This window comes from Charadrius vociferus, unplaced genomic scaffold (assembly GCF_000708025.1).
Source record: "Charadrius vociferus isolate BGI_N301 unplaced genomic scaffold, ASM70802v2 scaffold444, whole genome shotgun sequence".
NCBI classification, from domain to species: Eukaryota; Metazoa; Chordata; class Aves; order Charadriiformes; family Charadriidae; genus Charadrius; species Charadrius vociferus.
In genome coordinates, this window is record NW_009648242.1 from 1,752,203 (window position 1) to 1,778,787 (window position 26,585).

Below are 26,585 nucleotides of genomic sequence, written 5' to 3' on the forward strand. Positions count from 1 at the left end.
CCGTTTCTCATCCTCTTGCTCTTTTCCCCACTGACGACCCTGTATTTTAGCAGAACATTTAGAAAACACAGAAACATCGCAGGGTGACCACTGACGGCAAGTCTCTGTCACTCAACATCCACAGAAATACGCCTCTTTTCCCCAGGCTGTGGTATGTCGCCTCTAGAGCGACTGCCCACTCTACGGACCCCAGTTCCCAGTCTGATGCCTGGAAAGTTTTGCTGATGGCAGACTGCAGGATCAGGACAAGCTATAATTACTTTTACCCACCCCCCCCAAAAAAAAAGATTTCTGTGCCCTGAAGGACTCTGGAGAAATGGAGGCCCACAGCTCATGCCCTGTTTTGGCCAGCTCCAAAGAAGTTCGGCACCACACACACAGCGTACACAGCAAAGAGGAAGAAGAGCATGAAACCGTGCTGTACGCTGAGGGTCTCTTCAGAAAGCTTTACGGCTTCACCAGATGGGACAATAAAAGCTAGCACTGGATCCATTAAATAGATACGGCCACCTCTTGCCATACTATAGGGCAGAGAGCCACCTTTACCCATTCACAGAGGCAGTTCAGTTATTAAGGAACACCAAACCCAGCACAAACCAGCACAGATTTGGTCCTGTACATAACAAAACCACCCAGTGAGTGAAATCCTGATCACACGTGTGCAGTCCCGAGACAGCTAAGGAAATCACAAGCGACCGTTTTGCTCTTCCCCATCTGACTCCGGAATGATGTAGTGTTTTATGTGGGTCACAAATATTGCCCAGAGTATATTCCACTGCGCAAGATTTAACGTCATCTTTGGAGCCGTATCGATCCAAGAAGTTGTCAGTGTTTTTATGGCAGCTGTAATTTTGTTTTAAACTTGGCTATTTTTGTCATTATTTCACACCACCGATTAACCCAGGTGGGAGAAAGGGAAACGTTTCACTGCTCCTCTTACAGTTAGATGATCAGTGATGGTGAAAAATATTTTCATGGCGTATCCATGGACACCTGTTCAGGCTAAGCACTCTTTTATAACAGAAAATACCAGCTGATTTTTAAGGCAAAACACGCAATTATGATTTTAAATTAACCTGTTATAAGTTAAAAGTGTTTAAAAAAATATTTACATCACAACTATTTTTGTTCTACCTTTTGCATTTAAAAAATAGCCAAACACATTCCTGACATGATAAACACTTCATATACAGATTTAAAACTAGGAACTACTTTCCACGAAAAGCCATAAATCCTTATGAACAGGTTTCTTAATGGAATTACTTAAGATCTTTTTAGCAGTTTGATCCATCATAGCTAAAATAAATAAGCACATAGACTATACATGTCGGGCATATTGCATTCTTTGAAGTATGAACAAGCATGATTTTCAAAGCAAATCCTCTGTAAACCATCAGTATACATCAAGCATAGCTTAAGTACCTTGGTTAAGCTGTTCTTCCACTTGCTTGAATAGACCAACACATCAGATCTGGGATGAGTAGTTCTGGCTTGAGTGTACAGTGGCTTTTCAACTTTTTGTTTTGAGTTGAGGAGGGAGAGCGCTACCTTCGTTGACAAACCAAGTGGATTGGGATTGTTGGGACTAACGGTCCAGGTAGAATAGGCTGAGATTTTCTGATCGTTTTGCAGCAGATGCAATGGTTTTCTCTTCAGGAGATAACACCAGGTAAAACTTGTTGAAGTCTTGAGGCTTGGAAATGACAGCCTCTGCATTTCTCCTGCATTCATCGCAGCCAATGTAGTTACGGGCTTTGCTTGGCCTTGACTGTTGATGTGCTTGCTCTCATTACTGTTACTTGGGGACCTTCTTTCTTGGCTGCTACTTACAGCCTTGAGAAGAGAACTCTGATTATTCACTGGAGACATTTCCGATGGTTTTCTAGCTACAAACACCGGCGATGCCGAAGACTTAAGGTCTTCAGATTCTGGTGACTCCTTCAGGGTTTCTGAAACCCCAGTGTCAGATGAATGACGGTCAGGCAACAGCAGGTCTGAAGTATTAGCTTTGCTGCTTTTTTCATGCTGTGCAACACCATCAGGATCTAAGAGGTGATTTTCAAGAGGCTCTGTGGTGCAAACCTGCCTTACCAAAACTGGTTTCTTTTGCTTACCAGTAGGGTCATTAGATCTAACATTCAGTGAATGCAATGGTCTAGCATCTGTCATGCAGGCAGCTCCACTCTCATCTTTAACACGTTTTTGCTGTTTTTCCATGGCAATATCTAAACTGTTGGCTGGGGAAAGCATTCGTTTACTTGAAGCTGTAGCTTCTTGTTGAGGGAAGAGTCCACTAACTGGCACTTTTTGAATAATATTCAAAGAGCTTGACAAAGGTGAATTTCTGGTTCCGCTTTCTGGTAGTGAATTTTCGAATTCAAATGAATTTGGCAAAGTCCTCTGATGATCTTTGTGAGATTTTGGCAGCTGAGTTTTGCCTTCAAGTGTTGGCACTGTTGCAACATTTGTTTTGCAAACAGATTGACTTCCCTGATCCTGGGTCACTAAAATGTGAGGGAGGGGTGTAACAGTTGCAAAGCCATAGGACGGCATACTGCTGTGAATACGGACGGGAACCACAAAAGGAGGAATCGGATGTACTTGGCTGCTGCAGTTATTAGGGACAATTTGCTTTAGAGGAGGCACAGAGTATGGATTAGACAAGTCAGACAGTTTAGTCTGCAATTCAAAGGAGGATGCGTTCTGGTCCACCCCAACTTGACCTGGAACGGTCTGAGTTGATAAAGTATTTTTTAGCGATTTAGAAGAGTACGGCTGACCTATATGTAATGTTTTAACTTGAAGTTGATACTTTGGAGCAAAACAATCCTTTTTTTCATCGGTATGACAAGAGAGCGCATATGTGCTCACTTGTACCCCATGGGCTGATGTTTTAGTAGATGTCTGGGAAGGCTGATGAGTTGAGGATGGCTGTCCTTGATTATTCAATACATGATCTAGAGGCTGCTGAACCAAAGACAGGCTAACAGGATTACAATTCTGAATTGCTGAATGAGGCCTGGAGTGAGTCTGTGCATGCTGAGTACTTGAAGGAAACTCCACCGAAGATTTGCCGGAGGTCTGCAGCCTGTGCAATGGCACTGTGGACACATCCGTACCATGAGCTGTCTGAAATGAAGAAGTTGACTTAACTTGAGGCTGATGACTTTCTGGAGCAATATTTAAAGATATCTGTCTCACAAATGGCCCCCTTCTCCTTTCTAGCAGAGGCACGTGTCCAGTAACTCCATTTGCAGATGACACTTTCGGAGCAGCTATCTCTACAAGCGAGGCAGGTTTTGATGGAGACATGCTTCCACAGTCAAAAGACTTACTCCTGTAGTCCACAACCTCCATTGATGGCTGCGTACAGCTGATTTGCTCAGAGGCGGCTCGTCTCATTTCCCGGTAATGAGGGCCAGGCACAGCCAGTGCGTGAGAGCCAGCGGGAATCATGAGGAACTCTGAAGACTTACTAACGAGCTCTACTTTGGAAAGGTTCTCAGCCTTCGAAGTTTCATCTTTATCGAGTGATGCCGAGAAACTGGAGGCATGAGACAAGCTACTTTCTCGACTTAGGCTTCTGGAAAGTGTGGAGTCGATGCTTGATTCGGCAGAAGAATGCTCCATTTCAGCCAAGCGAATTCTTTTCTTCTTTGGTGGAAGCTTTTCTGTTGGCAATTTTGACAGAGTTTCACTGCGCTGTGGCCAATTAAACCTTTCTGTCTTTTCCTGATCGCTGCATTGGTTTTCTTGGTCCCTGTCTGGTTCTTCTGTGACCAGTATTTCAGGAACCTGGATATTATGCTGGCGAACAAGTCTCGACGGCTGAAGCGGTGCGCTTCTCTCATTAGAAACTATTTGGCTTCCCTGAACTTCCCCTCTTGGTGCTTCTGACGACAGGGGTTGATGATGCTGGGGAGTACTCAGATGAGAGTGTCTGTCCTCTTGGATTACGACTGTATTCAAAGATCGGTGCTGTGCAACCTTGTTGGGCTCTTGAGAAGAAACTGGTGATACTCTTTCAAATGATTCTGACTTCTCAAATGAGCTATTTCTGCTCAGTGAATTGGTGTGCTGTATTACTGAAATGCCAGTCCCTTGTCTTTTCAACTCCACCTTTTCTTGCACAGCTGAACTTGCCTGCTTTTCAGTGAGCGGAGCCATCTTTGGCTCAGCAGTCTGATCCGTGCCTCGAGCCACAAGCTGAATTTGGGAACTTTGAAGTAGAAGATTGGTTGGCTGTTGTGATCCTACCACTGCTGTTGTGCTGTGTTTTTGCAGACTGGAAGAATTTACTTGCTTGCTTTGGCCTTCTGTGTTCTTTGATGGGATGCTTGTATCATTTTGCTGTGGGTCATCATCATCGCCCACACTCTTCATTTTCCTTCTTTTTCTTATCTGGGGTGTCTGCTCCCAGACGCCAGTTGAAGTAGTGACTCTGTAGTGTAGAATTTGAGGCTGTGTACTGTTTGGAACAGTTTTATGCTCAGGCTCTCGGATCGCTGCTTTAGTTTTAGGCCCATGCAACTCTGAACAATAAAATTTCTTGTGGTTTTCAAAATTTTCCAATTTTCTATATCGGTTTCTGCAGGTTTCACATTCAAACATTGTTCCTCGCACCTGAGGGGACTTCTTTGTTTTTTCTAAATTTGATCCCTGTGCCAGGGACTTGCTCCTTTGCAATAAGGTTTCATTTGATAAATTACATCCCAGATAAGTTTCTTCTACAGATCGCACCGGTCCAAGAACTTGGCTTTCACCAGTAGAAGAATCTTCTATTGCTGCCTGTCTAACAAGGGTCCGAGGATGTCCACCTTGGTTCAGTGGAGTAGCAGGTCCCGATACAAAAACATCATCGTATAAAGAGCCAATTTTATCATCAAACGACTGACTTCCTCGAAGGGGATGAGAGGGAGGTATTACATTTGGAGGTACTGCTGAGTAACTGGTAGTAGGCATGGAATTACTTCGTGTTATAGGTAAACAGTCAAGGGATGGTACAGAAAGAAGAAAAACTTGCTTTGATTTCTCAGTGGGCGTGAAAGGAGACTTTGGTATATCAGAGCTTGAGCTAGTTCTTCTTCCCATGGGCTTTAAATCAAACTGGAAAGAATCCTTAAATATATAGGATTTTGGCGAATCTATGCTGCCTCTTCTCGAAAGAGATGTTCTTCTTGGTTTCACACTATCTAACTGTTTGTCATCCACAACAGCTTCATTATCAGAAATTAACTTTGAGATACGCTCCTCAAGGGTTTTTGTTGCCATGGGAGGTCGCATTTGGCCAGAGAGAATCAGATTTTTTTCAGCACAAACAGTTTGTACCACTGATGCCACCACACCACTTGCTCGTGGCACACAGGGCAGGTTTTTATTTGGGTCTTTCTCAGAGGTCAACAATCCCCTTACGAAAGGAGCTGGTGGGCTCATTGTTTGATCGGCACTTTCAGAACGAGAGAAATAACCAGAATCAGTACTACCTAAACTTCTAGGGCTCAAAAGACATTTTCCTTGCTGATCTTGGGAACCATCGGTTGCCTGTTGTCGCTGGAGCTGAGCATGCACTGCTCCAACTGCAGATCCCAGCTGTTCCTCTAACAGGCCCATTTCTACTTTCTGATGTTGCTTTATGTCGTTCTCCTTGAATGAGGCTGTATGCGTGGAATTTGATTGAAGACTTGTTACTTTAAAATCTCCTTTTCTCTGTGCTGCAGCAAGCTCGGGTGCTGGTTCTGTTACTTTTGGGCTATCGGCCCTTAACGGAGAAACATTTACAGGATGAACCACTACTTTTGGTAAAGCTGCTCTTACTTGAGGTTCTGTATCACGTAATGAAGAGTCACCTGGTATACAGTCTGGGTTGCTTAATGGAATAGGGCTTCCCTTCCGCAATGTTTCTGCACTTGAAATGACTTTCACTATTTGTGCAGGTTCCAGTTCTTGATCATCTTGTCTTTCATCAGCAGTGCCTTCATCTTCACTTTCACCGCTTTCTTCCACATCTGAATGAATGCTAAGTGCTTTGTCTGAGTCATGAGATAAGTAGAGGCCACCTGAATCTGGTTGTAGGACAAGCCCAAGTTTGATAGCATGTGCATGAGATTTTTTGTGCTTGTACAGATTGCTTTTGGTTTTAAACGAAAACCCACACGTCACACAAGGATACGGTCGCTCTCCAGTATGGGATCGGATGTGCTTTTGGAGAACACTGGGCTTGGCACAGGCCCGATTGCAATACTCACAGACGTATTTCCCCAGCTTTTTAGGCTTCTGGTCTTTCAAGAGGTTACATATTTGTTCTACACCATGGTTCACAACTGATGCTATCTGGGTTGAATTATACATGGGACCTATAGACAAGTGTGTTGAACTCGATGTGCTAATTGACAAAGGTGAAGATGAACTAGCTACTAACTGGTTTTGCGGAAAAACCTGAGTTACAGTGGACGATGAGGTGTGAACGACAGATGAAGTTACTGCTATGCTGTATATCTGCTGGACCTTAGGGTTTTCTTGACTCTGCTGTTGCACCAGCGATCTAGTGAAACTTGGACACATAACAACCTGGTGATTTTGTTGACTGGTTTTGGTAATAAGGTCTTGTGAATGAGAAACAGATTGGCCTTGTGCTTGTCCAGTTTTGGTTGATGTTGCTACATGCACATTGTTTAATGCACACGGGTAATAGTGAGGTCCAGATGCAAACTCATGCTGTGACAAAGGAGACTGATTTTGGATGCTCATTGTATTGGACGCGAGACTAGAAGAGGTGCTTACAGTTTTATTTGGTCTCAGTTTCTCTATCTGCATCCCGTAAGGAGGGCACTCTTGTGCTAAGGTGTTCAGTTCAGGCTCCATTGCTTTTAATAAGACATCGAATGCAGTACGTGTACATGGGGATGACGTACTGCAATCAACAAAATTAATACATTCATTACTGTCAGCCTTTGTTTTACTTGATGAGGAGTTTGAGAGAGACTTCTTCTCTGGTGAGTTCAGTTGGTTCGCATCAGTATCCTCCGCTGCCTGTTTACCCAAATCTGAGGACTGATGCGTCAATGAAAGCTTTGTCTGCATTGATGTCTCAGATTTGGTTGTTTCAACACTTATCTCACTACTAAGCGCTCTCCCATTTTGTTTGGTACATTGATTTCCATTTTGCACGGGTAGGTGATCCTGTGCTGTGGCGTGTTCAGAGGCATCTGGAAGAGCTTTTAGTGGCGAGGGGTCTACATTTTGCTTAACCTTGGTTTCGGCGGGGCTTCTCAAAGGCGATTTTGGTATTTTTTTTAGATGGTTTTCAGTCACAATCTTTTTTCTTTTCACTCCCTTAATTGTATCCTGGGTTCCTCTAGTACCAGCATCAGTGATTTCTGTTAAAACACAAAGAGAACAAAAAAGAATATTAAAACTGGATAATGTGGTATATTTCTATTTAGACCATGTTATCATCTCTAAGTTTCAACAGTAAGCCCTGGGGCAACAGGATTGTCCATTTCTCCAGCCTCCAATATTTTTTTTAACAGTAATTTCATCTTAGCGAAGATCTATTTAGTTTTCAGCTAAAAGAGCAATGCTTTCTAACTGATACTGTAAGACATTACAAAACTAATTCACTATAGGAAAAGCTTCAAAGGAAATGTAAGAAAAGAAAAGCTACTGAAAGAATATTTTAGCATTTATAGCAACCCCTTTTCAGATAAAGTAAAAAGAAACCTCTCTCTTGCACTTGTTTAAAAATTCAAATCATTATAGCAGGAAAATGAAGAACCAAGACACAAATCTGTTTTCATGTCGTGTTTGTCACTTTTTCCATCTATATGTTGCAGTAGTCAAGGAATGAAGACAACTTCCTCACGGTTATATTTGTAAGTAGATTTATCATGGAAATGGCACAACCACCCACACCATCTGTCAAATACTGTATTTCAGAGCTCCAATTACTGAACTTCAATAGCATTTCAGATGAGCAACTACCGTGGATGAATAAAATCAGTCACACTTAAATGATTTTCTATTTGTGCATCATGAAACAAAATAAACTAAATCTGAATTATTTCATTACTAGCTACACTTATTGCTGATTTTAAGCAGGTATGCACGTGGAGTTTCAGGGGTGTAGTGAAGAGCAAACGAATTGGAATATTATTCAGCAGAATAATTTTGTAGCAAGTACTTATATTTGTACAGGGTCCAATTTCCTCTATAACAAAAAAAATTACATATAGACTGCATTTCAGTGATGAGACTTACAAGCTTGTTTTTTTCTATAGATACCTGATATTACTCACCTTCGTTTACCTCAACAGTGTGATATTTAATCTGTTAGTTAATTATTTATTTTTTTTTTTTACTTCTTTCCTAACATCCACTCAGCCATAGCCACTGCCTCAGCTACCATCACTGGTAGTGCAGAGGAAGCCAAATATTAAATGGATGTAAATCCATTTTCTTAAGCTTTTACAACTCATTCATTAGTCTGTTAGCCAAAACCATATTCATCTGATTGCCAATACTCAAAGCAAAGGAAGAATACGATGTGACTAGAGGGCTGATGCTTCTGAAAAGGTGCAGCTGCATCCACATTTTGGGAAGCAGTACTGAGTAGCTCCATGCAGTATGTTTACCTGCACATACAGTTACTCAAGAACAGAGGTTTATGTGCACTTCTAGGTAAAGAACAGCCTTAAGACAACGTAAAAAGGGACAAAATTCTCACAGTCAACTTCACAAGGAGCTAAGTGCAGACAGCTCAGACTTCCCAGTACCCATCAACCCTACAGCCCCCTTTGAGTGGCATGAGGACTATCCTCTTGCAGAAGCACCAGCTGGCTTCTATACTGCGGTGGGAGGAAAGCCAACGCATAGTGTGCATCTGACAAGAGATACTGGAGCTGATGAATCCAGGGTGAAATTCCTGCTCCATGTAAAGGAAATCCAGGCACTGCCTAAAGTTTGCCTAGCAGAAGAGAATGCAAAGTAGCTAGTAGGAAAAGAAAGGCAAGAAGATGTTATGTTTTCTCCATGCCAGAGCACAACCCAACAGGGATGCGTACTAATGCCAGACACTTGGAAGTTCAAAATCCCATTTCTAACTTGATGCCAACTTAATGTACACATATATTCATTGAGGGTGAATGGATATTCAGGAGATTTCCACGCAAACCGGAAGATTAATGCTACACATCACACAAATGTATTGCAAATGCGGAAGTTCTGCAGAACCTGACCCATTCATTCCTCTCACAGCCCAACTAGAAGAAATTTAACTGTGAAGACTAAGAGACTGTTTTGTCACATTCTGCAGTCCCATAGAAGAGATGCTAGAATCCCTCACCAAAACTACTGGCTCTGAATCCTGGTTACGGGGACTTTGTGCTCCTCTTGTGCATCCAGAGAGAAATTTCTGCAGTAATCGTTCACCTAACCTTTAAACAAACTTTGCAGTTATTGCTTTATCACCAAAACCTATTCATATTAGACTGGATTTAACATATTCAAAGCTGAGCAGTCTTCCATCACGATGTTTTGTCCTTCCCATTGCTTCAGAATTAGATGAGTGGCTTACACTAATAAGTTATTGTCAATATTATTAATGGTGATTTCTTTACAATACACAGTCGACTGCAAGTGTTTTTTCTTCAATAACAACAAAAAACAATTTTACACAAATCAAAGAGAAAATAACAAGGTAATTATGTAAAAGGGTGCTTTTAGCCATGGTTTGGTGATCTCTCTGAAGCACGGCCACGTTGACTGAGCATAAGTAATTTGGTTCCTTTTATGCACACACTGCAGCTTTTATCCCATCACAATCACGCCTCCACACTGATCATACTGCCGGTGTTTGTACCGGAGCGCTACGGGGAGAGCTGGGCAGATTACACAGAGCTAGGAAGATAAGAGCGCCAGGAATTGCGAACGTCCAAGCAGACAAACGCATACAAAAAGACTAAGGTGTTTTATACTGCAGTAATTGAACAATCAAATGATGTGCTGCTTCCTGATGCCTCAGAATATTAAGTAACTAATATTCCTGGCTTTCAACCATAATAGTGTAGAGTAATAAGCATACTCAACCTGCACCATGCTAGTGAACTGGAAGCTAACACAGCTGAAAAATACAACGTGGCTTAAGAAAGCCTTAAAGAAAGTGCAAATGTATCTCTCATCTACCAATCAGGCAATTAAAGATATGAATTCATTATGAATACAAGATCATAATTTTCCACACCCTATTTACCTCATTACTTTTTGAAAATGTTGTTCAACACATGCCAAACTGTAAAAATTGTTTGGGAAATTTAAAAGGAAAGAAAAAAGAATAAACAAAGGCAAGCTATGCATTGCATTACACACAGAAATTGCGATTTTCTTTAGTCTTCACAACCACTAATTGTGCTGCTGCTATACCAATAAAATTCCAGTCTACAGAAATTGTGAGAACTAGTTTCTTATTTGCCTTTCTGAGTCTACGTCTTTTGTGATTCCAGAGATGCAGCTGCAGGTTTGCTTGAGTGTACCTGTCTATAAAATCTTGTAAAATGTACTTTCTTGACAATGGCTTTACAAGGCTTAATATCCTGTGCTTTACTCCACTCCTGGATAATTTAGAAGTCCTTATTATTAATGGAAATATTCACCTTATGTTTCCTAACAACCAAATTTCTAGCGTATTTGGGGAAAAAAAAGGAATCCCCGACAATTTCGTTTCACTTATTTTTAGCTTTTCGTTCCTTTTGTTTGTCTTCTTTTTGTATTCCCAGTTTATGCTGAAGATATTCCATTCCACGTCTGTTAATCTGCAGCTACCTGCTTGCACAAAGACCAACTGCATCAATATTTCCAGAGGCAACACCACCACCGGTGGAACGCATCAGTCCCAGAACGCTCAACACTCCTCTGCCTTTCGAAGCTACAAACTTCCAGGAGCGCGATAACTTGCCAGGGCCCTGTACCCACATCAACAAGCTGACACTGAACAAAGAGAAAGTAAAAACATCCTCATGTGAAAAGAAAACATGAAGCTGATCTGCTTTGCTTTCTCTCCCTGCCACTCCACGCACTCTGCTCACCTCCCTCTGCAATCACAAAGCCCTTCTCATCGTTTGGCAGTAATTCCCCTTTTTCTCAGGTGGTGAAGTGGTGCTGTTGAGAAGTGCTGTCACCTCAATCAGATGTCTAAAAAGTATCTTTTTCATAAGCTGTATTACATCAAATAGGATTAAGTTACCCAGCCCAAGAGGAGAGGTAACAATGCCATTGTGCTCAGCGCCTCACTTTTCACATCCCAGGGACGCCGGTGCATCTCTTTCACGCTTTGACTGGTTGGCTTTGTTCTGCTTTGCCATAAGGACTCTCTCTGTTTAATTCTTTTGCTTCGGTATGAATTCTGCACTCAAAACATGGTAAGAAAAACTGACGTTTCTAAACATGACTTTGCTCACCTGTAATTTCTCTGCTGCACTTTGCACAGGAAATTGAGCAAAAGAACACAAGTGCGATGGTGTAGATAGCAATCTGGCAGAGTAACTCATGCAGCAAATAAAGGAAAGGTATAAATGATCTGATTTTTTTCTTCTGTAGCATTCACTGGTGAACTAGACAGTGTCTTGACAAAATGATCTCAATGGTTTTGTTTAAGTAACTTTCAGAACTGCCTGTCTCAAAGCCTACGTGTTATTATAACACCCACTCTCTTTTTCTCCCTTCTAATAGAGCTACGTGATCATACTTAAAAAGAAGGAAGAGAATAAGAGGGAACCGAAGCAAGGCACCAAGCTCCCTTCTCCCTCAGTGTTACTGCAGCAAGCAACTGCTACCTGCCCCTACAGTCCAACGAATGGCTCAATTTTCATCTCATGTCCTCACTTTATGTTGCAGAATTTAAAAAAAAAATAATAATAAATCACTGTAGGCTTACATACAGAGACCAGATTTTGAAATCCAAGCACTTAAACTTTAGCTCCTAAATCTGTACTTCGCTCCCAGGCCACTGCAAGTAAGATCAAGCCTCTTCTGAAAGTGTTCAAATACTAATTGATGTCCTAAACGTAAAGCCAAAAGATTACTGTGACACCTAACATTGGTAAGGATTCAAAGGTGGAAGGCTTTTCAAAGAGAGAGACCATTACTAAGGATCTTATTCTGATTAAAGCTAAGCTTCCCATTGTCTTTAGATAGTCAAAATATTCTCATTCTTGACATCTGATACTTACTCAATTTTGATTTCACCGAAACTATTGAAAGCACTCATGAATCACCCCACTGGGTCTGTTTCCACGAATAAGTAAAGAACATGATTATGAGATAAAGAAGTAACTCTTGCCAGCAAATTTAAGACCACCAGAAGTTACATTATACGCAGCAGGGAGTAACTAAACTTTAATTTCTTATTAAATTAGCTCTTCAGCTTCATACTGCCTCCTACATGCTAAGTACAGCCATAAATATTTTTCCTAAAATTATAGTTTTTCAAAAGCCAAAAAAAAAACCCCAAACAAAACCCCCTTGATTACATAAACCACACATACAACTATGAAAATGTTCACAGTCAACAAGTCAACAGAAAGATTTGAACAAGATTAACCCAAGCACCATGCTTAATTTTAAGCACAAATAAGAGAGGATTTGAAAGTCAACCACCAACAATTTTAATGGTCTTATTTCAGGTGCTTAACTTCAGACTTCTTGAGATGGCCACATGGTGGTCACTCCCTGTTCCAGAAGTCAGGAGGCAAGTCAAAGAACTTGGTGCACTCCAAGTTAGCAGTGATATTTGAAAACCTCTGTCAGTAGGCTTAATCTATGTTTAAGAGATTTTATTGCTGAGAACGCCAGTCCAAACATATCCTTAAAACCCACTTGATCTGTACGTAAAGCACAATGTGACATTAATTAATTAAAAAAGGGTGAGGGGCGAGCTTTGACATTCACAGGCTAAAGCAGTCTGATAGGGATTGGATCAAGTGTTCATCTATGCCAATGTCTGGTCCTTTTGTTCATATCAGCAAATACTGGACTATTCCATAGATCATGGATAAGTTTCATGATTTCTTACTCCCTTTGAACACATGACTATTTTTCTTGGTGTTTTTAACAGACAACACTAAGCTCTGGGTTGATATGGGACCCATCAAAGACATTGTATTGGCTGTCAGCAAGAGACAGGTTCCCCAATCCTCTTTCAAGGGTCGTTTCACACGAGGTTTTCACACTGGAAAGACTATATTGTTTTAGCATAATTTCTCACTATTAACCAAAACAGCAAAAGTCCTGCTAACACAAGCTCCAGGAAAGGTGCACCTGTGTTAATGTGTGGTACCAGCACTCATTTCAGTAGTGCTCAATGACACATACATTTTTGTAAAGTCAAATTAAATTCCAATGCTCTCTACCATCACAACCTGGCAAGCCCATAAAATCAGTGTAACTCAAGTTCATATATTAAAGGTAATTGTAGAGAAAATGTATACTGATATATATACCAAGAAATGATACCCACTACCTGTACTGCTACGTAAGTTTCACAATTTTAAAAATTAGTATTTTATAACATCCATCACAAGATAATTCAGGTGGGAAGAGACCTGAGCAAATCTCTAGACCAACCTTTTGCTCAAATCAGGGCCCACTATGGGATCAGACCAGGGTCCTTAGGGATTTGCCCAGTAGGGTCTTGGAAACCTCCAAGGAGAGAGTCTACACAGCCTCTGTGAGCAACATCTTCCACTGCTTGACTGTCCTCATGGGGAACAAGCCAGGCTGTGCCTCTCTTGTTTCAACTTATTCCCATTGTCTCTCATCCTCCCACCATGCTCCCCTGTGAAGAGTCTGACTCCATCTTCATGATAACCCCCACAAAAGCCACTTCTTCTCAAGGCTGAATAAGCCCCATTCCCTCAGCTTTTCCTCATAGGACAAGTGCTCCAGCCCTGATGGTTGTGGTGTCCCAATACTGAACTCACTCCAGGTTTCTGATGTTCCTCCTGCACTGGGGGTCCCAAAACTGGACACAGTACCTAAATGTGGTCTAAGGATTGCTGAGTAAGGGAAGATAATCCCTTCCCTTGATATCCTGGTTGTGTTTTCATTCATATAGCCCAGGCTGTGACCTCCCTTGCTGCCAGGCATACTGCTGGCTTGTGTCCACCGCAGCCCCATGGGCCTTTCCACAGAGCTGCTCCCTGGTCAGTCCCCAGCCAGTCTCACTGCAGAGGCTCTTCCTGCCCAGGCACAGGGCTTTGCATTTGTACCTGTTGAAACCAGACTTATTACTCCTCTGGTTGTCCACCTATCCAAACCATAACACCCTAACTTGGATACAAGAATATAGCGGGAGACAGTGTCAAAAGCCTTGTTAAAGTCAAGGTGAAAAATGACATCCACTGCTCTCCTCTTGTCCTCAGATACAGTCACTTTATAATAGAAGCCATTTTATCATAGTAATTTTATCACAGTTTTCATCAATTTCCATTGTTACGAGATTGGAATACATAAAGCTGAAGGTCTGCAAAGTAGTTTTGCTCACGTTTATACTCAATATACTGTTTGCATGCTTCTATAGGTCTTTATCTAAGTCACCTGGATCAGAATACATATCTATGGTACACTCTGGCTACATGGGGAATCCTCCTTTTCAATTTTCTTGTTGCTTCATTCCTTTTCCCATTCCCAACTTCCACCATCAAACAAATCACATCAGTAAATTCTGTGCACAGTTCACCTCACTGATGGCAAAACTAACAGGCACCTCAACAAAAGCAATGCAATCTAAAAACGTTCAGTTTGTTCCACCTGATGCTTCGGCATAACTGCAGATGTGGCTGGCATTGCTTTACATCTAAGTCCAGTCATATGCATTTTATAGGTTTTCAAATAAGTATGTCCCAAGAAATACCTGTATTGTTGGCTATGAAAAGTAAGTAATAGTTAAGAATAGGCAAACATTCTTTAATCAAGTTTAGTACAAAATGCAATGCTTAAACTAGACAATCTACTGTTTCCACTAATTCTATATTACCGGGAGCGAATTGTCACTTTGAAGGTAACACTGGGAAAAGGAAGAAGTATTTCTTGTCTTTGAGTAACATTTTCCTGAAATAACAGGCCTGCCTATATTTCAAACTAGCCTGAGAGAGAGGAGAGCTGGAGTGGGAGTTTGGAAGAGGCTGCTCACACCCCACGTCTCGGCACCTCTCTCACCAGTGTTTGAGTGGCAAAGGTACACTAAAGCCGAAAGGGCAAAATAACTTTCTGGACTGACCAAAGCTAGGGTAAATAGATACAGAAATATTGCACTCATTAATTCAAAACAAAGGTTTCTTCACTGAGAATCAAGAATATACACAACCTAGTAAGTGAAATAAAGCAAATGAGAGGTTTAAAGGTGCAGCCACAGAGAAAGGCGCACTCTGGGCTGCTCCTCACACGCTTCGTGAAATACCGTGGCACCGTTAGCGAGGGCAGAGCGGATTAGCTTGATAAATTGTGCAATAACATTTTAGCATAAGGTAAGCAAGACACCTTCGCCCCGAGGCACACAGCTTGGGCTTATCAGGGAGCGCTCCTGTGATACAGTTTCATCCCAGACGTGGGAGCCTGCCAACTCTTGTTTGGCCTTGGGATAGGTAAAGAGTAAATGACAAGTTGCTGTCTGGGGCTGCCTTTCTGATGGCTTCTTTTCAAGTCATGGTCACGCACATCAAGACAACCTTGACGGCAAGACTTCTGATGGGGTGTAAGGACATAACTACCTGATGAGATCAAGCAAGATCTTCTTTATGAGTTTCGTCTCATTTTGTGCATTTTGCTTCTTGGCTTGAGTGAAGAAAGTAACAACCAGCAGATTTTTAAACATAAAACCAGTGTGCTTCACGAGGAAGACCACGAAGATCCAACAGCAATAAACATCTGACCGCTGAGGTAACACGAGAGCCTCAGCAGTGAAATGCCAACATCCACATGTGAAGAGGAATCCAATGCAACATGTCAGCACATCTGAAAATCTCTGACCAAAGTGAAATGGATTATTTTTTTTTTCCCAAAAAGAGTTAATTTCCTGCCCAGCATGAAACATGTTAAATGAAACACGACATTTGATACTGATTGAGAATTCCCAGCATTATGCGTGTAAGAGACCAGCAGAGGCTGAACCACTGTAAAGTTTCACAGCACTTCATTGAAAGACAGAGGAAAGGAAATACAAGAACAGCAAATGCCAACCATACAGCCTATAGTTAATGCCTAACTAGCTCACACAAAATGTCAAGATATGAACATTCAGCAAGGGCATATACTACAGTATTTTAAAAATGCTGGTAAAAAAAAATAAATATTTACTATATTAAGTAGCCCTATGGAGTTTATGCACTGGCTATGCATTACAGCCATTTAGCAACTCTATATTCCTAATCTACACAGAAGCCTTAATATTAAACTAAGAAAAGTCATCATCGATTAAGTGCTGTTAAAATAAAGCACACTGACTACGAGCAGGTGGAGAGACAATGTTAGGATAGCTAACATCACCAGCAATCCCAGCCTGAGAAGTTCTTCCTTGCTGGGCACTCTAAAGACATGAAAAAAGCCAGGATGCCTTCCCAAAGGCAAATTAATAAGCTCCCAGTGAAAGTCTAATCAGAAACCAGTTCCACCCAGTTATGCCTGTAAGAATAAAGCTGTTTGAATATAACCAGTTTAAGTGTGTTGCCAGAAATTAACTAAAATACCTCAGGGACGTCTGGAAATCCTCCTAGAATCTCAGGCAATATTGTGAATAGTTTCACGACTAAATTATCTGTTTGCAAGTTAAGGATTATCACTTATTACTGGGAAGTTAGAATTTGGCTAAAAGATCATTAGAACAACTTCTATCCCTTACACACAGAAGAAGAAAGGCCATTAAGACAGAATTAGAGACTGGCTCATGAACCAGCAACCAGTTTAAGGGTTATCAGCAACAAGCAACTGCTATCTGGTCGGATGAGATACTGAATATAAAATCCCCAAACATGAGTCTGAGGGGAAAAAAACAGAAATGAAAGGAACAAGATGTTAACTAAACTCTCTTTGCACATAATGACGTTCAAACAGAACAAGCTCCTTAGTCCTATTTTCTGCATTTCTTTAATATAATCTTCCATTTGAAAAGCAGGGATCAAATGGAGAAATTTCCATACTGCCTGTAGCAACTGAAGAGAAGCGAAGAGCAGCAGCAAAGAGCTCAGACTGAACAACCATACTATTTAAAAACAGAGAAAGGAACAGGAGCTCTGGCAGAGCGAGTAGGAAAAGCCTTACGTAGCAGGTCGTTCTCTGAGGACTAAATGGCGCTACCAACACAACATAAGCAGGAGAAGTTGACCTAGTTGATCCAGTTGTCCAGTTGATCTAGACATGAGGAATGTCCTAACTGTGGAAACTTGGTCTGGCATTCTATAGGTGGGAAGGGTGACGTCCCTCAGTGTAGGTTTGCTTCAGCATCAGGGGGCGTCCTGAATGCCTAGTCCTCTGAGCTACTCGGAGGTCCTTCCTCTCCCCAGCCCCGCGTGTCCTTTTCCACAGATGCACAGTCTCTTTTCTCCCTCTCACATATACACCCATGCACCTTTTTAGGAGATTCCTATGAAAGACTCCGTCCAGGTCAGCCAGTAGCATACAACTACCAGGGAGTGGTACACTGTATCTAACTCACCATCCACTTATATACTATTCTTTCACTGCAGAAGGAGGCCAAAGGAGCTTAAGGAGTATCTGGAAAGTATGAAAAAAATCACTCATTACTCATATGCAAGGCAGACTACAAGGAAGCGAACAAGTGAAAAATCTTGCATTTCCACAACTGGCTTGCTCCCAGCTCACATCAGCTAAAATTAGCAACCTATTGCATTTACTACACATGCGTAGGTATGCCTCTTGAATTAGCTAATTCGTTAGCTCAGCGTCCTCCCACCGCAAAAATAAGCTTGTTCTGGCCTCAGGTTTTAGAAACTTGCAAGAAATCCTTCTACTCATTAAAGCATGGTCAAGCTCAAAGTGTTACCGTGTCTGAAAACATAGCCACTGATTTAACTGTACCGTGATTTGGAATAGCCACTTCCCATTTACTATCAGGAGATGCCTTTTCAAGAATTGTTTTATAAAGTTAATTTGTATAATGTCCCTTTGAAAATGATACTTGCAGGTTGGAATCTCTTTTGCTGAACTGTCACTCAAAAAACTTGCTATACTTGTCAGAAAAAGTCAAAATACTATTACTTTAACATCCCATTAATGCTTTAACCAAGTTCTCATAATAGCTCCAAAGGATGAAATGTTCAATTTAAAACTGTAAATCTGTTTGTCTGCCTGTCAAAACAATACCAGTTCTTGCTGTGTCTAGCACCAGCAGTGGATTTACCAAGCAGATTTCAGCTGCTAGTAGTCTAAACTAAATGTACTAACCAAAGAAAATTAAAATAGAAATAACAGATAGAGGCATTGACTCACAACCCAGGAGGTTTACAAGAGCCAGAAATCTTCCCATATTCTAACGTTGTTGCTCAGAGCAAAGAACATGTAAACATCTCAATTTTTATCAGTTTGCCCCCACTGGTAAAATGAAGACATTAAAATGTACTTAACTATTGATAGACAAAAGCAATGAAAAATGAGCTTAAGTGATACCAGTGACTATTCCTGCTCCCACAGAAGTCAGAAGAGTTTTCTCACTGTCCTTCGTGGGCAGAAAACCCTGTGTTGAATGTGCCTGAAGACAGAAAGAACCTTTCAAGTCGTCATTGTTGTTATTAGCAGCATGCAATGCTTCTTCAACGTGAAAACACCAGAGATTTTAAGAATAGATGGGACTTCATGAAAATGCGAGCTCTTGCATGACATGAGCTACAGACACGAACAGTTCCTGCACTAAGCCAATCACGGCTGCCTGAGCTGCTGTAAATATTTTAGGAAGATAATTCAGCCTTGATTTAAAGCCTTATAGTTTGACGTACACAGAACAATTTAAATAAATTACCTCTCAGACACATGTATTGACATATTTTAATGTAGACAGAAACACTTTATGAAATCAGACATCAGAAAATGCACAACTGAATTGCATGAAATATCACTGCTAGCTTGTAGTTTTGAGCATTTGGAAAGTGAAAAGTAAGTAGCTCTGGTGCAAGGCAATAGAAAAATAAAAAGGCAAGCTAATCCTCTCACCAGCGTTAAGTAGCAAACCAGACACTCCTGTAACTTGCAACTTTTGAAGATTATATACTTCTATTTAGAGCTACTGTATTTCGAGCCCATATGGTTGCTGAAGATAAGGAGGGAAAGATGAAAAGAATCAAATGAAACTTTGGATCTTGGTTACGTGTCTTGCTCAAAAAGTAAGGCACAGTTTCCTACAAATACAAAATGGAAAGAAAACGTTTTGGACTAACAATAGTACGTGGGTACCACAGCAGCAAAGAATCCAGAAAGCTCACACGCTTGCAAACCCACAGGAAAATTTCAGGGAAACATCTGTGGAGGATGAGGTCACTCTAAGCCGGTAAATCAAAAATGCTTAAATTTAGTACCACAATTCCAGATTCTTGTTTGATCTCTCCCCTTCTCATCCAGTTTCCTATTTCCCTTGAACGAAAGAATACAGTATTGACCACAGCTGACAACCTAGGGAGCAGGGTACATCACCAGCACGCAGTGCTCCCACCTGCTTTTTGGCAGGGAGAGGTGCGGTGGCAGGAAGAGGGAGCGGGAACGCCGGCGGGGAGGGGAGAGGAGCGAAGGGACCTGGCCGCTCCTTCGAGGACAGATGGTGGATCGACGAGAGTCGGCTGTAAGCTGGGACACGGCAACACAAAAAGGGCATCAATCTCTAGGGTAAGACACATGCAAGGTTTTGTTTATCTGGGGAGAATGCTGGTATATTTACAATACCGTATTTGAAACTCCCTCTATAATTGTGTCAATAACATGCATTCATTTAACAGGAGGGATGACGAGGCAGGGAGGGTTTCGAAGAATTCAGAAGGTACAAAATATGTCTACCATGAATCTGCAGCAGAATCTACATTTTTGAACTAATGTCTCATGCTTCCATTTATAAAGACACCTCAATCTCGGTGCCGTTCAATTTACTAGAAAGATAATATTCTGGTTTAAAAAAACAGCAGATGGGCAGACAAGGTAAAGGGCATTTAATTTCAGTTGCCTCTCCTCCATGCCAACACACTACTTTGAAGGGACTGCAAGTGTGGGAGGGGAACATATGTGCATGTGGATTGTGCATCTCAGAGAATATTTGCTGCTGGAACATAGTCTCTCCTTTCTTTACTCTTTCTTTCCTCAATAGCCCAAATGTATATTCACACGATGGGTGGTCCTGCACAGTTACACAGGGACGTAAGCCAGCGAACGGACAGTCTCGGTCCCACATGCAAACAGTGACTACGGAGCCACTCCACCAAATGCCGTGTCAACCGTAAGGCTTCAGAGAGAGATTAGCACCCGCTGAAAGTGCAGACGGAGGCTTTAAGTAGCCCCGTGACAGAGGCTGGAAATAAAGGTATTTTTCAACAGCACCCCAGAAGTTGCTTGGACCTTGCTTGAGTCCAAACCAGGGCTTTGAATGGTTCTGCCTCGGTGGTTTCTCAGCAAATACCGACAGAGCCTGCTGCCATTTAAACCACCACTGATCAAGTCAGACAAAACTCTCAGACCAGCCAACAGTGTTTCTGTATCTAAGGTTGCAAATGAAGAGGGCACTATTAATATCAAACCACGAGACTCTAGAAAGAGAACTGATCTGGGTGAAATTCTGATACTGTCTGAGGGAGAAACTTGTGGTACCTCTGGAAGGGAACTCTATCATCAAGACAGTTCTGTCATAACAGCTTGGACTTCTGGAAGAGGTGAGAGCAACCTAGAAATCCACCTTCACAGACCAAGAAGTGAACAGCTATGCTGAGGATCTGAAACGGAGGATGCAGGAGCATACACAGCATAGTCTTCAAACTCCACGTGCAGCCTTTCCAGTAGCAGGCAAGAAACTGAAAATGCTCTTTAAGGAATGTGAAAATGATGGAGTGAGAAAGCATAGCAACTTGGCTGAAAGGCAAATGACAGGCTCAAATGCGTGCTAAATAGACCTTAACACAGTTTAAGGATGTATCTGATCCCTTCAGCTCAAGTGGGTACTCCAAAATGAGTACTCACTCTACCACAGTTGGAGGGGACCCACATAACACACTGATCTGAAAGTTAACTGACAGCTTATTCCTTTCTGTGATTTACGACATCGTCTTTTCAGGGGGTGAGACCAGGAGCATTGTAACAAAGAGAGCCACAGGAACATGGATCCCGGTCTATACTATGGAGTGTAGACCTTGACAGAATGGTGATGTACAACAGGTAAATATTCCTGCACTTTGTCTGCGTAAAGTCAGCTGCAACTGTTAAGGCAGCGGGATAATACGAAGCCTCTGATACTACAAACCTCAGTAGGTTGAAAACAGGCTTCCCCTTGAAGCTTGAGAGACACCTGCCGGTCCTGGAAAGAGATCAGGAGAGGAGACTGGCAGATGCCCACGTGCCATTAGAGGGACTAGCAGTCTGAGTTCAGGAGGGATTTGTTATATCCCCCCTCCCCCGCATGTGCCGGTTTTGGCTGGGACAGAGTTAATTTTCTTCAGAGTAGGTGGTATGGAGCCATGTTTTGAATTTGTGCTGAAAATAGTGTTGATAATACAAGCATGTTTTAGCTATTGCTGAGCAGTGCTTACATGGAGTCAAGGCCTTTTCTGCTCCTCATACTGCCCCACCAGCGAGTAGGCTGGGGGTGCACAAGCAGTTGGGAGGGGACACAGCTGACCATACCATATGACATCATGCTCAGCTCACAAAGCTGGGGGAAGAAGGAGGAAGGCAGGATGTTTGGAGTTATGGCATTTTGTCTTCCTGAGTACCTGTTATGCGTGATGGAGCCCTGCTTTCCTGGAGGTGGCTGAACACCTGCCTACCAGTGGGAAGTAGTGAAGGAATTCCTTATTTTGCTTTGCTTGTGCACACGGCTTTTCCTTTACCTATTAAACAGGCTTTATCTCAACCCACAATTTTTCTTACTTTTAGCCTTGCGATTCTCTTCCACATCCCACTACGGGAGAGTGAGTGAGCGGCTGCATGGGGCTTAGCTGCCAGCTGGGGTTAAGCCATGACACTGCAGAAAGTCAAGAACTCGAGTAGAAATTCAAACAAGAACTGCAGCTTACTCAGAGGGATGAATTCGTACCTGACAAACAACTATGACAGTCTGCAAGTCTCAACTGCAATGAGGCTGAGGAACACACGCGTGTCCCCGGACCATCTTATACTCTGAGGACACAGCAATTGCCATGACTGAGAAGCAGAATGAGGAAACCCATCTTCCATGTGATCTAGTCATTTATCATTGATCCTTTTGGCTGTGACGCGGCAAGAAGCAGTTATCTGAAATGAGGTAGTTGAGTCCAGAATAGTACTCCTAACAGCCAGAGAGACCCCAGGATTGGTGGGCAATGCAGAGTACACATCAGGCCACAAGATGGTTCTTTTGGGGATCTGCCATCCACTTTATGGCAAATCTTGGTGTTGCTGGAGTTTGTCACCGACGTTAGTTCCCTGAACAGTTTCAGAAGCCGAGAGAGAGATTTAGGTGGCAGTTTCAGCATCACTAGTGCCAAGCATGGAGATAACCAAGTTAGTTCCACTAGCCCTAACGAATGCAATGACAATGTTCGTGGAGCTGATGTACCTAGGACCCAGGCTGCTGTGATAAGCAGAGAACTGCTGCAACAGATAAAGAAGAAAACAAATGCTTGCAGCGCTTCACATTGGCCTTCAGTGGCTGAACTGGTTCTGGGGATGACCAAATCAGAAGCCTCTGTGGTAATCACAAGGATCTGAGAGGACTTTACCAGTCTGGAAGGGAGAAGACAGAGAGACTTTCTTGGGATGGCTTTCCTAGGAGGATGGCCAGCGGTAGATCAAAGACAGCAGTCAGGTCTGGCTGAATGCCTTCCAGCTCATGATACCCACTGGGTCCCTCATCAGAGAAAGCTTTCACTGCCTTCTCAAGAAGAAATTTTGTCTAGTTCAAGCTCACCATCAGGTTTTAAAGAACACCTCAGTAGCAGCAAGACCTCTGTCATGATAACGAAACCCTGTATGTGTGTCAGAAGATGAAACTCAACCCCAAAGCAGGGCTATAACCAGGTATATCCAGGTTGTAAAACAGCCGTGGGGAATATCAAAGCTAAAGAGAAGCACAGCTTCTCCTAATGAAAATTCATAGCAGCAATTGGGCAGTTGAGAGAAAATGAAATGACACAAGAATTATCTACCTTACCTGCTCACTGAGTGGGAAGGTGAGCATGTTCCCTAATGAACACGTTTCTGATCTCAAGTGGCAGGCCATGTAAGTATCTGTAATATGAATGTAATCGTGGACTACCACTCCAAAAAATAAAAAAGTAGGTCTTCCAGTTGCAACTTTGTACTAAATAACCCAAGTCCACAAACTTGAAAACTATGTCTGCTCATTTACTGTCTCCTCTGTGCTTAATAGAGACCTATTCCAATTTGCACTTAATTGGATTACTACAGCTAATGGCAAAATGAGGTGTTAAATACATATCTTTTAGTAGTCAGTTAAATTTAACTGAAATCCCATAGATGTATAAAGTTATGACTGATCAGTGCACAATGCTAGTCAGCAGAAACCCAGCATGATCAAACTTACAAAAAATTCCTCCCTGCAAAAATGCTGTGCCACTGACAACTCCAGTACGGACAGAGCAGTAGTTAAATTATGATAAATTCCACAAAACTACACTCCCTATTCATTTCAGAGAGGAAATAAACAAACCTAAAGTGATCTTGATAAACTGAAAGACAAAATAAATGAACAAAAAAGAAAAATATATAACTATACTTCAGGTGAATCTGTATACACTTGATTGTGATTTAAAATAACGTATGTGAATATGCACACATTTTTGTTTACTTGTTTAGCTCAAAACATGTATTTTCTTTTTTCAGTGGCCTTCAGACTCTAAAGCTTCAAATAAATAATTTTGTTTACTTCATATTACCAAGAAATCTATCTATTCAGACACTTCAGAGACTAAAAGAAAAAATGGCAGAGGACATTTTCCGTTTGAAAAGAGTAGCCTTATTATCTCAGTCATTCCTATATCAATATGCTATGTAAAAAAATATTTTTCAGTTGCCAGCCATATGAATTTAGATTAAGATTCAAAAATTAAGCAATGATCTCTCTGACTTCTGAGATGCTTAAAGCCAAGTGCTACCATCACATAAATCTTTGCAACCCCATCCTTTTCAGAGTACATCATTATGTTTACACTAGAGAAGTTGTCTTCCTGTGTGCAAAGGTTTTACTGGGCCACATGTGAGAACAAACGCCTGAAAGCAGAGGTTAGCTCATCTTTAGTTTGAACATGTCCATCACAAAAAATACTCCAGACCGTATTAGTTCTGTAAGACCAACAGCAACAATTGCACACAGCCATACTTTACACGCCAAGTTTTTAAGTTTGGATGGCAGTACCACTTATCTATAATGATCCACTAAACAAAGATACACCCAAACTGTTTAGTAGGAAGTCTAGTTTGTTGAAAAGTCTTTGTAAATATTTGAAGGACTGCTATTACCACCTACCCACTCATTTTTTTCTCTCCCACCTTTTACAAATACGTAGAGCAACACCACAGTCCTGGTGCCCGTATGAGACAGTTTGAATCAGACCTTTCCTTGAAAAACTAAACCAGTTACGAGTTTGGAGAAAAGAACGCTGAGCGGGAGATGGATGACGTTCATAAGATCACCAAGGCAGTGGATAAGGTGAATGTAGAACTGCTATTTAACAAATCGCACAATGCTTGAACCAGGGGATGCCTGTTGAAACTAGTCAGAAGTTGAGAAAAAAGGTAAAATAATGTACTTTTTTTTTTTATGCGAACTTCTGCAGTTTGCTGCCAGACTACGCTGGAAGCAGACAGCATTTAATCAAAAGGATTCATCGACAACAGGTCCAAAAATGTCTACAGGGACGAGGCAAAAATCCCTAACCCAGTGTCTGTGGACAGCATGAGGGGCACGGACTGCCGAATGTGGCCAGGCTTATGTGCTGTCCTTAAACAGCACGTCCTATTGCCTCCACTGAAGGCAGAATGCTGGGCCAGATGGACCCTGCTGAGATCCTCTTGGGTATTTCTTATGCTTTGTAATCTTGAAAAAGTTTTGAAGTTCATTGTTTTAAAAGATAACAAACCTTGATTCCGGGACAGAACATCAACCATTTAGAACAGTGTTCACAGACATGTCACAGGCCAGAAGGACAGCTCATTACCACAAGAGGTGAGTGCCTACCCAGAACAAGACAAAGCACTGACACAGGGAAATAGAGGGAAATATCTCAAGCTGAATCCAGCAGCCAGAGAGAGGTGACGCTGCTGCCGCTCCAGGTTCTCACGTCCAACCAGTAGCAAGGCTCAACACGTTTTTCCAACAGGCATGTGCATTCACAGCACACATGTACACCACATACACACATATATATATATATGGCTGGACAGACAGATCCCAGAGATACACTCAGAGCACTCACACCAACACTCATGGCCTCATCTGCTCTCGCACCCAGAACTGACCTTTGGAGACCTCCAAAGCCATCCTGGCCCCAGCCCACTTCGACTACTCGCTGTCTCGTCCAGCTTGATCCTTGCTAACACTCATGCGCTCAGCCACACACCCGCACTCACTCCAGTGGCTGCACCACACACCCCCGTACACACACAGGGAGTAAAGAGCCCCTCACTGGAAAACAGCTGAAGGTGGACCTTAATGAGGAGACAGGGCAGACGGTGCCGGTCAGCAGCAGGGCATTGGCAGACAAGCATCCCGGCCAGACCCTTTTATTTTGTTATCCCTCTACTTCCCACATTTGTTTCTCCCCGTATCACCTAAATCCCTCCCTTTTCCCACCTTTGGTTCCTTCCCGTGGCATCCCATAACAAGCCCTGTGCAATCCCCAAAAGCTTTTCCCCTGCATCCCCCAACATGTTCCACACCCCGCCAGCTAGCAATGCCCTCAGTCCAAAAAGCAACCCAGAGAGCTGCTCCTGATGGCTGACGGTGGCAAGTTTCATGCCTGGACACTGCTGGGACAGCCCTGGGAGAGGACTGGGCAGGGTCTCCCTCCCTCCGGATCCTTACATTTGGGTTTCCACCTGTCCCTGTGCTCCTTTGGGCTTGTGGACACGGGCCTTTCACAGCTCTCCCATGATGGGCCTGGCAGTAGCCCACCAAGGTATTGTTTGGGGTCCCCCCACCAACGTCCCTCTGGGCCCCTCTGTGGGTGTGCGGATGAGTGTTACCCCACCACCACAGTGGCACCACTGCACTCAGCCAGCCGTGAAACCCAATGGCTTTGCACCAGCTTCCTGAGCTCTAACGCACAATTGAATCTGTCACAGGTCGTCTGCTTCTTAAAATAACCTGTGATGATCAATCCCCCTTCAGCATCTGTTAG

General features: G+C 42.4%; 1 protein-coding gene across 1 annotated transcript in view; it reads right to left on the reverse strand.

The window, feature by feature from the left end:
- Positions 1-26,585, reverse strand: part of HIVEP1 (human immunodeficiency virus type I enhancer binding protein 1) — an 84,572-nt gene that overhangs the window by 22,554 nt on the left and 35,433 nt on the right. The window contains exon 5 of the mRNA XM_009884196.1: positions 1,423-7,376. Coding sequence (XP_009882498.1) covers positions 1,423-7,376 — 5,954 coding nt within the window. The remainder of the gene's footprint in view (positions 1-1,422; positions 7,377-26,585) is intronic.